General features: G+C 44.5%; 1 protein-coding gene across 14 annotated transcripts in view; it reads right to left on the minus strand.

The window, feature by feature from the left end:
* CAMTA1 (calmodulin binding transcription activator 1) overlaps nt 1-374 on the minus strand; it is a 964,086-nt gene extending 963,712 nt beyond the window's left edge. For 13 of the 14 annotated variants that reach the window (XR_013171305.1, XR_013171304.1, XM_077151451.1 and 10 more), the window contains exon 1: nt 261-373. Coding sequence is in view for 12 of the 14 variants with exons in the window: in XM_077151451.1 (XP_077007566.1) it covers nt 261-305 (45 nt within the window). In the remaining 2 variants the exon portion in view is untranslated. Of the gene's footprint in view, nt 1-260 lie in introns of all 14 variants that reach the window. The other variant, XM_077151442.1, reaches the window with a different exon arrangement.
* Between the last annotated feature and the right edge of the window lie 10,210 nt (nt 375-10,584).

Consider the following 10,584-nt stretch of genomic DNA (forward strand, 5'->3'; position numbering starts at 1 on the left):
GAGCCCCCCGCCCCCTCCGTCCCCAGCCCGCCCCCGGGTGGGGGTGTGGGGCGCCGCTCACCGCCGGCCCCGCGAGTCACCGCGGGACGCGGCCGCGCTCCGCCCCCCCCGCCCGCCGGCCCCCTCCCCGGCCCGGGGCGCCCGCCCGCCCGCCGCGCCCCCGCGCTCCCGCCCGGCGCCGCCGATGCCCGGGATGTCCGGCGGGGCCGGGTCCTGCTGCCCCCCGCGCGGCCCCCGGCCCCTCGCGCGCCGGCTCTTACCTTCCGGCTTGTTTTCGGCAGCCATTTCCCCTCCGCGCGCCACATCCTCCTCCTCCTCGCGACCGGGACCCCGAGCGCGCGCCTCGTACCGCCGCCGCCGCCGGCCCAGCCACCCCGCCGCCGCCGCGCACCCGCCCTGGCCCCGCCCCGCGGCCCACGCACAGCGGCTGTTGGGCGGCGTGACTGCCACTCAGTGCCCCCGCCGCCAATCGCCCCGCACCAGGGGTCTCACTACTCTCCGGGAGGAGCGTCCTATCCCTCTGGTCCATTGGCCGCTCACCACCCGACGGACTGAAACGATTGGTCGAGGGTCAACGCCCCCTCCCCACCCACTCCCAGGAAAGCCCGCCTTCCGGACCTAAACAAAGCTTCCCAGTGGCCAGCGTCCGAAAGAACTGTCCAATCGGCACGGGGCCGACACGGAATATTTCCTCGAGGCCGAGTTGAGGCTTTCTGATTGGGCGTTACTACAGTGTTTCCCAGGCCGCGCAGGCCAATCAAAGGGGGTTCCCGGAACTCGGGAGCGGCGAGGGGAAGCCCCGCCCCTTAGCGTGACCGTCAGGAGGAAGGCGTCCGCTCATTGGCGCGCTGGGGCTTTTCCCGCGTGCTCCCGGGGCTGAAGGACGTTCCCGGGGAAGCCGCTGCCGGCGCGTGGGGTCCCGATGGCGGCAGAGGACACGATGGGATCTCCGGGATCCCGCGGCATGCTTCTGCCGCGCGGAGGGCGGGGGGCGGCGGGGCCTCGGAGCTGGGCTCTACCTGGGCGCCGCGCTCCCGAGCCCGTTGACTGGGAGTCCGGGCGTCGCCACCGGCCTGGCCGAGGAGAGGCGCGCGCCGCCTGCCAGGCCCCGCCCCTTACCGTCCCCCCTCCCCGGGCACCGGCGACTACCCCCTCCCCCCTCCCGGTCACCGGTGACCCCGGCGCCGCCGCCGCTGCCCTCCCGACCTGTGCCCGCCCTCGGCTGCCCGCCCCAGCTGTGCTCCGCCGTCCCCTTTTCTGGCGACTTTATTTTGGTCGCGTTTCCCGTGTGACCCGCCGCCCAGTCGGTGACTCACCCGTGCCTGTCCCGGGATGAAGCCGCTGAACTCTCGGCGCTCCTCTTTGCAGGACGAGGCAAGTGAAGTTTGTCTCTTTCCACCTCGGGCTTAAATCTGCGGCTTTTCCACGCAGCGATGCCGGCGTCCCGCGCGCTGCCCACCTGGGCAGAAGCGCTTCCCGCGAACCGGGAGACGCGAGGCGCTCGTCGGGGGAAGAAATCCTAGAGACAGAAGCCAGGAGCCATCGAGCCTTGCGGCTTCTCGGGAGAAGCGTCCACACCTGGTGAAGCCCGCGCAGAGACGCCGCCGTGGCCGAGGAGAGGGCGGCGGGGCCGTGGAGGACGCTTCGGCCCACTCGCGAGGGGTTGAGACCCTCTGCACGTGGGCAGGCGGTGCGGAAGCAGGAGAAGGCTGAAATCCAAAGTTGAAGAAAGGAAAAGTTGAGTGAACAGCAGAGTTCCAGCCCCTCTGTGTGGATTTTCCACGGTTTGCAGTGAGAACATTTTATTTTTCCCTTGGCTACTGAGAAGTTCACATCCACCTATTGTGTCGTGAAGGTTGAGGGTCAAAGTGAATTTGGGGCCAGCCCTTGTAACGGGTTCTTTTTCTGATCTACACAAGTGAAAATTTCTTGAATTTCCCAGAAATAAAGATGTCCCAAAAGAAGGGCTTGTATTGTACATTCATTCTGCGACAAACTTTAATTTTACGAGCCTCAAAAATGCAAAACTAGGGTGCAATATTTTATCGATTAGCATTCTTAATAGCACCTATGTGGACCATTTGTGTGCTGAACATATTCTTTGAAGTGCTGGTGGCATTGTAAATTAGTATAACCCCTTTGAAAAGCAATTTTACAGTATGTATTAAAAGCCATAAAAAATGTCTACATCTTTTGACCTAGGAATCTTACTTCTGGGAATCTGTTCTAAGGGAATAACACTAAATGTCGAAAAAGCAATATGTGTGAAAGTATTCTTCACAGGATTACTGTGTTACACCAAAAAACTGGAAACATCCTAAATGTGCTAGTGTTGGATATTTACTAAGTAAATTGTGTTATGTACTCACAATGGAACATAATGCTAGTTACAAACACCAGAAATTGGAGCAGGGCGGGTGGCACAGTATCCATTGCTAAGTGGGAAAAAGGAAGTATTCAAAATTATGGCATTCATTTATTATACACAATGTGATTATGGGTATGAAAAAAACATTTTTGTTTTAAAGACTGCTGTAAAGCACACCCAAAAAATGACTTGGGTGATTATGAGTGATTTTTCTTATCGTCTCTATTTTCTACAATATAGTCAAAAATCTATGTTGCTTTTGTAATTAAAACATGTATTTAGATTTATAAATGATTTTTATCCAGTTCCTACTATGGGTCGGATACTGGGTGAGAGCCTGATGTTATAAAGATCAGTGAAATTTAGTGCCTCCCTCAAGGAGTGCAGTCTAGCAGGGTTGACAATTTAGACGTAAACAATAGCAGGTCAGAGTGCAGTGGAAATGCCAGAAAGGTAATAAATACACCTGAGACTCAAGAAGGTATCACGGTTGAAATCACCTTTGAAAAGGACACTTGACTTGAGCTTGCATGGTGGTTCTCAAAGTGCAGTAGAGGCTCCGAAAGGTCCAAACTATTTTCATAACGATACTGTCTCAGTCTTAAATACGCATACATGGAGAGTCCCAGAGGCTCCATGAAATGTGATATCAAAACAGACTGAATGCAGATATTTGAACCCAGGTTTTAAAGAGATTTTCAAAACTGTAAATGCCATTCATCACTAATTTTTTTTTTAATTTTGGAAAATTCGGTTGTTTCTTGTAAAAGTATGTGATTTATACTAACATGTAAAGGACTGTTATTTTTTAGTGAATTAAATATTTTTAAAATTTCTCAATTTTAATTTCTAAAACAGTGCATAACTGTAGATATAACCCTCACAAACAAAAGCTCTTTGGGGGTCCTGCATAGTTTAAGAATCTAAAGGATTTCAAGACCAAGGAGTCTGAGAACCACTGGGCTGGAGGAGGAGCTGTTTTGGAGGACTGGATGGTTGGCATGGGCTTTGGTTTGCTTGGGGGAGTAGCAGAAAGATGGGCATTAAGGTAAAGGAAGCAGGCTGAGTTGCTAAATGTGCCCTCTGAATCCTTGCCCATTTTGGCCCTAACGTTCTCCAAGGAAAGAATGCTACTGTCCAGAAACAGTAATATATAGGCAAATAAAATTTTACCTTTTTTACCTTAAAAATACTTATAAAGGAGCATTTTCTCCTAGTCACCTTTCTGAAATAAAGTGACTGACTTTGTTATGACTGGTGGTGAAAATCATAAAAGTGCTTAAACTTGATGCTTTAAATTGGAAATTAAGCTTCCATCGTACAGGATTAGGCAAAGAATGTATGAACTGAGCCCATTTCAAAGCCTTAAAAATTCTGTAAAGGGAAACTCATGATGCCATGCTGACTCCGACTCTGCGCTCAGGACAAGAAACAATTGTTCTGTCTTTGCATTCTTTAACCTCAACAACAGTGATAACCAAAAATTCTTCTTCCTAAAAGTTCCTCATCTTGCCTTTTCTCTTATTTTTTTATCTTTAGATAATTGTAAAGATTCACGTGATTCATTTGTAAGAAATAATACAGAGCCTGTATCCTTTGTCTTTTCAAGATAAACACAAATTTGTGAGCTTCCTTAGGAAGAACTTTTCACTCAAGTCCTTGTTTTCCTGACCAGTTTTACTGCAAACCCTCATCAGCTGATGGCTTGCATAAATCTCTCCTCTCTGCATCCCACTCTCCTCCATTCAGTAAAATGTCAGACGTTATAATCTCGGGACTTCTGTTAGTGTGCAGAAGTGTCAGAACACCCCACATATAATGAGATATTTAGGACTAGTAGGCCTGAATTTCAGCTCATTTGAGAAATAATTTGAACATGAAAGGCCTAATTTGAGGTCCAAGGATCTGTTGAAACTTTGAAACGAATACCTATTTTCACTTGTGCAGTGTTTATTTTACTGAAATGTAATTCAGGTCAGAATGGACAGTAGATCCAAAGATCAACTGCACTGGTTCCTCTAGATCTATTTTCCTCTTAGTAATTAAAACCTAGAGTAAAACACCATCTTTTGTGATGGGAGTTTCAAGAGATGTTGTTTAACGATCATAACCATAAAACCTATCCACGTGGCACCGCCATCGCATAAAACACGCCCAAGTGCAAACTTGCTCTCCCAGGACCTTCCTGGAAGTTATCTAAACGTCTTTGATGAAATGTATCTCAACCTTCCTACTCTTATTTATCTCACCTTCATACTCATTTCAAAAGTCAATCTGTTTTTTTGTGTGTGACTTTCCCTTTAAAATACATCTTTCCACTCCCTCTTGAGCCCTCTGATATTACAGCCTGATCGTTTTTATTGAATTTAGACTCAAGACCAAAGAAATGTCTTCTTTACTAAAGAGAGAGAAGGTTAAAGTGATGGGGCTGTGCTGGTTAAGATAGGCATGTATGCAAAGAGCTTCATCAAGGAAGTTAATAGATTTAGGGGACCAGGTTGCCATCTTGGCTTCCTGAGAACCAGAGGCTGTCGTCAATGGGACCCCAAAATCTCTATACAGAAAGGGCTTGGGGACAGCAATCTGACAAAGGAAGGGGTTGGGGGATGTGTGCATTTATACAGCAAGCCCGTACTTGCGTCTCGATTGTCTGTTTATTTGGGATGGTTCAGGAACAAGATTCTGGACTTGCTCAACTCACCTCCCGGCTGCCACTGAAGACTGCTGAGATCATCTGCAGAGTACAGAAGTTTTGTTTTATTTTTTACTTATTTACTCAACACTTTCAAATGTAATCTATTTTGACTCTGTGTTCCAAGGAAAATATTTTAGTCACAGAAAGTAAAATGACTTGTTGAAATTTCTGAAGGAAAAATCTGTGAATGTAATTGCACAGTTATCTTTGGGGGTCACCAAGGATCATCAGAGAAAAATCAGATTGTACCATCTGCCAGAGGAAAATAAAAGGTATGGTTATATATATAAAGGATATGGTTATATATAAAACCATATATGATATGGTTATATGATCATAGTATACAATAGTGATTAATTGTCATTAGTCTTGCCATTTTTCAAATGAGATAAATTTATTTTTCTTTATGTACTAAGCTATGGGCTATTATGCAGTCATTAAAAAGACTGGGATCAATCAACATGTTCTACTATGGAAGAATCTCCAGTTTAAATGTTTAATTGAAACAAGTAAGTTACAAAGCGTAATGTATATTATTGCCATATTTATATAGAAAACAGGTATAGCATTTATTACATGCGTACATATTCCCATATATACATACATGAAAAACTTCTGGAAGCAAAAGAAGAAATTTAACTCTGTTAGCTATTACCCACAGTTACCTTTGAGAATGGAGCGGGGGGAAAAATAAGACTTACTTTTCATTTGATATGGTTTGAATTTTTTTTGTAATGTGCAGTCATTCAACAAATATTTATTGGGTACCAGATACTGGTTCCAGGTGCTGGGGATACAGTAGTGTATAAGACACAAAATAACTGCTCCTGTGGAGCTAGCATGGGCAGATGCTAGATGGACAGATGATCAACTGACAAATAGATGATTGAGGTTAGACAATGATAAACGCTTAAAGGAAAATAAAGTGATGTAAGAGGATGGACAGAAGAGGATGCTATGTTAGATACAGCAGGGTCAAGAAAGTCCTCTCTGAGACCAGAAGGAAGTGGGAGCCAGCCATGCAGTTATGGACGGGGAAGAGGAGCTTTCCAGGAAACTGCAAGTAGGACAGCCCCAAGGCTGATTCACAGGTGGTGTGTTGAAGAAACTGCAACAAGGCCATGTGGAAAGAGTTCTAGGACATGAGTCCAGAAAGGAATTCAAGGCCAGATTGCAGAAGGCCTTGAGTTCCACAGTGAAGTCTTAGAAGCTTATTCTGAGTGCTAGGAAGCCAGGGGAGTATATGGAGCAGGAAAGTGTTATCTCATGGGGGGTTTAAAAGGACCACTGTCTCAGTTTGCCAAGCTACCATGACAAGTGCCAAACAACGGGTTGGCTGAACAACAGGAATTTATGGGCTCACATTTTGGAAGGCTAGAAGTCCAAAACCAAGGTGTTAGCATGTCCATGCTTTCTCACAGAAGTCTGTAGTGTCATGGGACTGGCTTGCCACAAGCATTGCTGTTCCTTGGCTTGCATCTCAGCCTCCCATCACTTGGTGATCTTGCACTTCCAGCTTCTCCTTGTGTGGCCTCATCTGGCTGTGCCTGAATTTCTACTCTTTGTAAAGGACAGTAGAAATACCGATTAGGGCCACAGTGATTCAGCTGGGCCACACCTTAACTACAAATAAAGTCTTCAAAAGGTCCCACAGGATGTATAATGTTACAACCACTGTGGAAGACAGTTTGGCGGTTCCTTAGGAAACTAAATATCGAGTTGCCCTATGACCCAACAATAGCACTACCTGGTATATACCCAGAAGAGCTGAAAGCAGTGACACAAACAGACATTTGCACACCGATATTCCCAGCAGCATTATTCACAATCACCAAAAGATGCAAACAATCCAAGCGTCCATCAACAAACAAGGGGATTAACAAAGTGTGGTATATATATGTATATATATATACGATGGACTATTATGCAACAGTAAGACGAAATCATGTCCTGAAGCACATGACAAGAAGGATGAGCCTTGAGGCATAATGCTGAGTGAAATAAGCCAGACATATTTCTGAAATAAGCCAGAAATAAGCACTACCACAGCAACACCAGGGGTAAATAATGGGGGGAGAGAAAAGAGTTAGGGGGAGGTTTTAATCTCCTGTTTGGTGAGGGTGTGTTTATTGGTTGTCTTTCTCTTGGGAATGATGACATTATCTAAAATTGAGAGTGTTGATGGACTGTGGACTTTGGGCATTACACATGATGCCTAGTGAATGCAGGCGGCTGAAGGATGCACTGACTGAGACGTAGATTCGCGAACAATAGTGTATACATTGATCAAATATTGTGCTGTTACAAAAAGGAATGAACTCCAGAGTGATTCCCCAATAAATGCCAGAGTGATTTGCAAAGTCCCCTTCGGGAAATAGTGAAAAAGGGGAAAAATTCAACTTCCCCAAGTTGAACTCTTGATATTCTCACAAGCAGTGTGGACAATCAAAGCTATAGGCTGAGCCCCCAATCTTGGGATTTGTTCATATGAAACTTAACCCCACAAAGGATAGGTCAAACCTACTTAAAATTAGGCCTAAGAGTCATCCCCAAGAGAACCTCTTTTGTTGCTCATATGTGGCCTCTTTCTCCAGCCAACACAACAAATAAACTCACCACCCTCACCCTGTCTACATGGGACATGACTCCCAGGGATGTGGACCTTCCTGGCAACGTGGGACAGAAATCCTGGAATAAGCTGAGACTCAGCATCAGGGGATTGAGAAAACCTTCTTAACCAAAAAGGGGAAGAGTGAAATGAGACAAAATAAAGTGTCAATGGCTGAGAGATTCCAAACAGAGTAGAGAGAGGTTTCCTGGAGGTTATTCTTATGCATTAAATAGGTATCACCTTGTTATCCAAGATGTAGTGGAGAGGCTGGAGGGAGCTGCCTGAAAATGTGGAGCTGTGTTCCGGTAGCCATGTTTCTTGAGGATGACTGAATAATGATACAGCTTTCACAATGTAACCGTGTGATTGTGAAAATCTTGTGTCTGATGCTCCTTTTATCTACCTTATCAACAGACGAGTAAAACATATGGAATAAAGATGAATAATTGGGGGAACAAATGTTAAAGTAAATTTAGAGTGAAATGCTGGTGATCGGTGAGGGGGAGAGGTGAGGGGTATGGTATGTAGGAATTATTTCCTGTTTTCTTTTTATTTCTTTTTCTGAATAGATGCAAATGTTCCAAGAAATGATCATGATGATGAATATGCACCTTTGTGATGATATTGTGAATTAGTGATTATATGTATAGAACAGAATAATCAAAAGTTATGAATATTTGTGTTTGGTGTTTTTTGGTATTTAAAAAAATTAATAAATTAATAAAAAAAAAGGAATGAAGTTTTGAGGCATGCATCATTGTGAATGAACTTATGGGACATTTGGTGAGGCAAAATAAATACAATAGCAATTTCTGTATGATCTCCTCTAGAAAATGCTTATAAGAAAACAGGGTCCTAGATTGTAAGCTCTTAGAGCAGTCACATTTAGTCCAGGGTGGTAATTATTATTTCTGGATTTTGAGAATCTCTTATGTACATGTATATCCTGGTATTTAGAGATAAGAAAGAAGCTGATCAGGTTGGGATTAAGGTAATTCAGAACATAGGGATAAGGAAGACATTGTCTATAATTTAGAACTTCACCTACTCTTTCAGACCAAAGGAAGAAAAGTTTATTTTGTCCAGAACCTAAATTTTCTGTAGCACATAATCCAACTCAGCATGTCTGGATAGCTCATTTAAACGACTGAAACACAGGGAGCCCAGAATAAGAATGAGGGCATTTAATCCTGTATAGCTTAATGTAATGCCTGGATACATTCTAGAATATATTAAGCAGATAATCAAAAAGTATTGGCAAAGTTCCTTGAGGGATGGAAGAAAAAACATGGAACTATTAAACTTTATCATCAGGGAAACCCCTGATACTGTGTCAAACATTAGAGTCATCTAAATCAATAGGCCAAGCCCTTGCGCTTGTGAAGCTTATGTAGGTAACAGAGAAGCTTAGCCTATCTATAGTTATCCCTAAGAGTTACTTCTGGAGGACCCCTTTGTTGCTCAGATGTGGCCTCAGTCTCTCTAAGCCCAGCTCTGCAAGTGAAATCATTGCCCTCCCCCTACGTGGGACATGACATCCAGGGATGAAAGGCTCCCTGGCAGCGTGGGAGGTGTCTTCCAGGGATGAGTCTGGCCCTGGTGCGGTGGGATCAACAATGCCATCCTGACCAAAAGGGGGAAAAGAAGTGTAACAAAGTATCAGTGGCTGAAAGAGTTCAAATAGAATCAACAGGCTACTCTGGAGGTCACTCTTAGGCAAGCTTCAGTTAGACATTGCTAACTATCATAACTTGCCAAACCTTGACCAAAACCATTCCAGCCAATCCTAAAGAACACTCAGGACAATATATAACATTCTACAGAGGGGGTGGGCCACGGTGGCTCAGCAGGCAAGAATGCTTGCCTGCCATGCCAGAGGACCTGGGTTCAATTCCAGGTGCCTGCCCATGTTAAAAAAAAAAAAAAGATTCTATAAAGTTTCCATGCACTAGGGTAACCTTCAAAATATCTACAACCTCCAGATGAGTCCCTGGACCAGATAAATCCTGAAACCTAGAGGGCCCAACCTCTCCAGAACATCAGCTAATTCTATCTCCCTACCCCATATTATTGACAGCCCCTTCCAACCTGAAAAAAGTTAGAATGAGCATAGCCCAAATACCCCTTGAGTGGGAGAAAAATCAAAGTTGATGGTGGAGTTGTACAGAGAAGGTAGTGTTTAACAAATAAGTATGATTTCTGAATCATTATTTTGATATTTCTTTTAGTCTCCAGTATCTTGCAGCAGCTAGAAGTAAAAATCTAAAATTGTGGAGTTGTAAACCATACCAAACTCTGAAATCTGTTCTACCACTAATTGTTGAGATGTGTTTTGAAATTTATTGCTTTTATGTATGTATGTTATTTTTCACAAAAAAGGAAAAAACAAGTCAATTGTGGTGATCAAAAAAATATTTATTCCTTCAAGCCTACAATATTCTGGAGCAGCTAGAAGGAAAAATCTGAGATGAGAGTATGGTAGCCCATGACAAATTCTGGGATCTGTCCTATAACTACTTGTTGAAGAGTGCTTTGAAAACTCTTGCTTTTTTTCCTTTGCTTTGTATATACAATGAGAAAAATTAAAAAAAAAAAAGTCCCACAGGAGTGAAGAGTAAGACCATGCCTTTGTTGGGTATTATAATCCACTCTGCCACGAAGTAGAGAAGAGGTCACAAGGTGGCAAGAGGGGAAGCAGGGGGACCACTTAGGAAATTGCAGGAGTCAAAACATGGAGGTGGCTTAGACCAGCTGTATTAATTTCCTGTAGGTAACAAATTACTGCAAACTTAGTAGTCTAAAGGAACAGAAATTTATTTCTTCTTGGTTCTGGAAGCCAGAAGTCCAAAGTCAGTTTCACAGGCCAAAATCAAGGTGTCGGCAAGTCCATGCTCCCTCCAGAAGCTCGAG

This window comes from Tamandua tetradactyla, chromosome 2, assembly GCF_023851605.1.
Source record: "Tamandua tetradactyla isolate mTamTet1 chromosome 2, mTamTet1.pri, whole genome shotgun sequence".
Taxonomy (NCBI): Eukaryota; Metazoa; Chordata; class Mammalia; order Pilosa; family Myrmecophagidae; genus Tamandua; species Tamandua tetradactyla.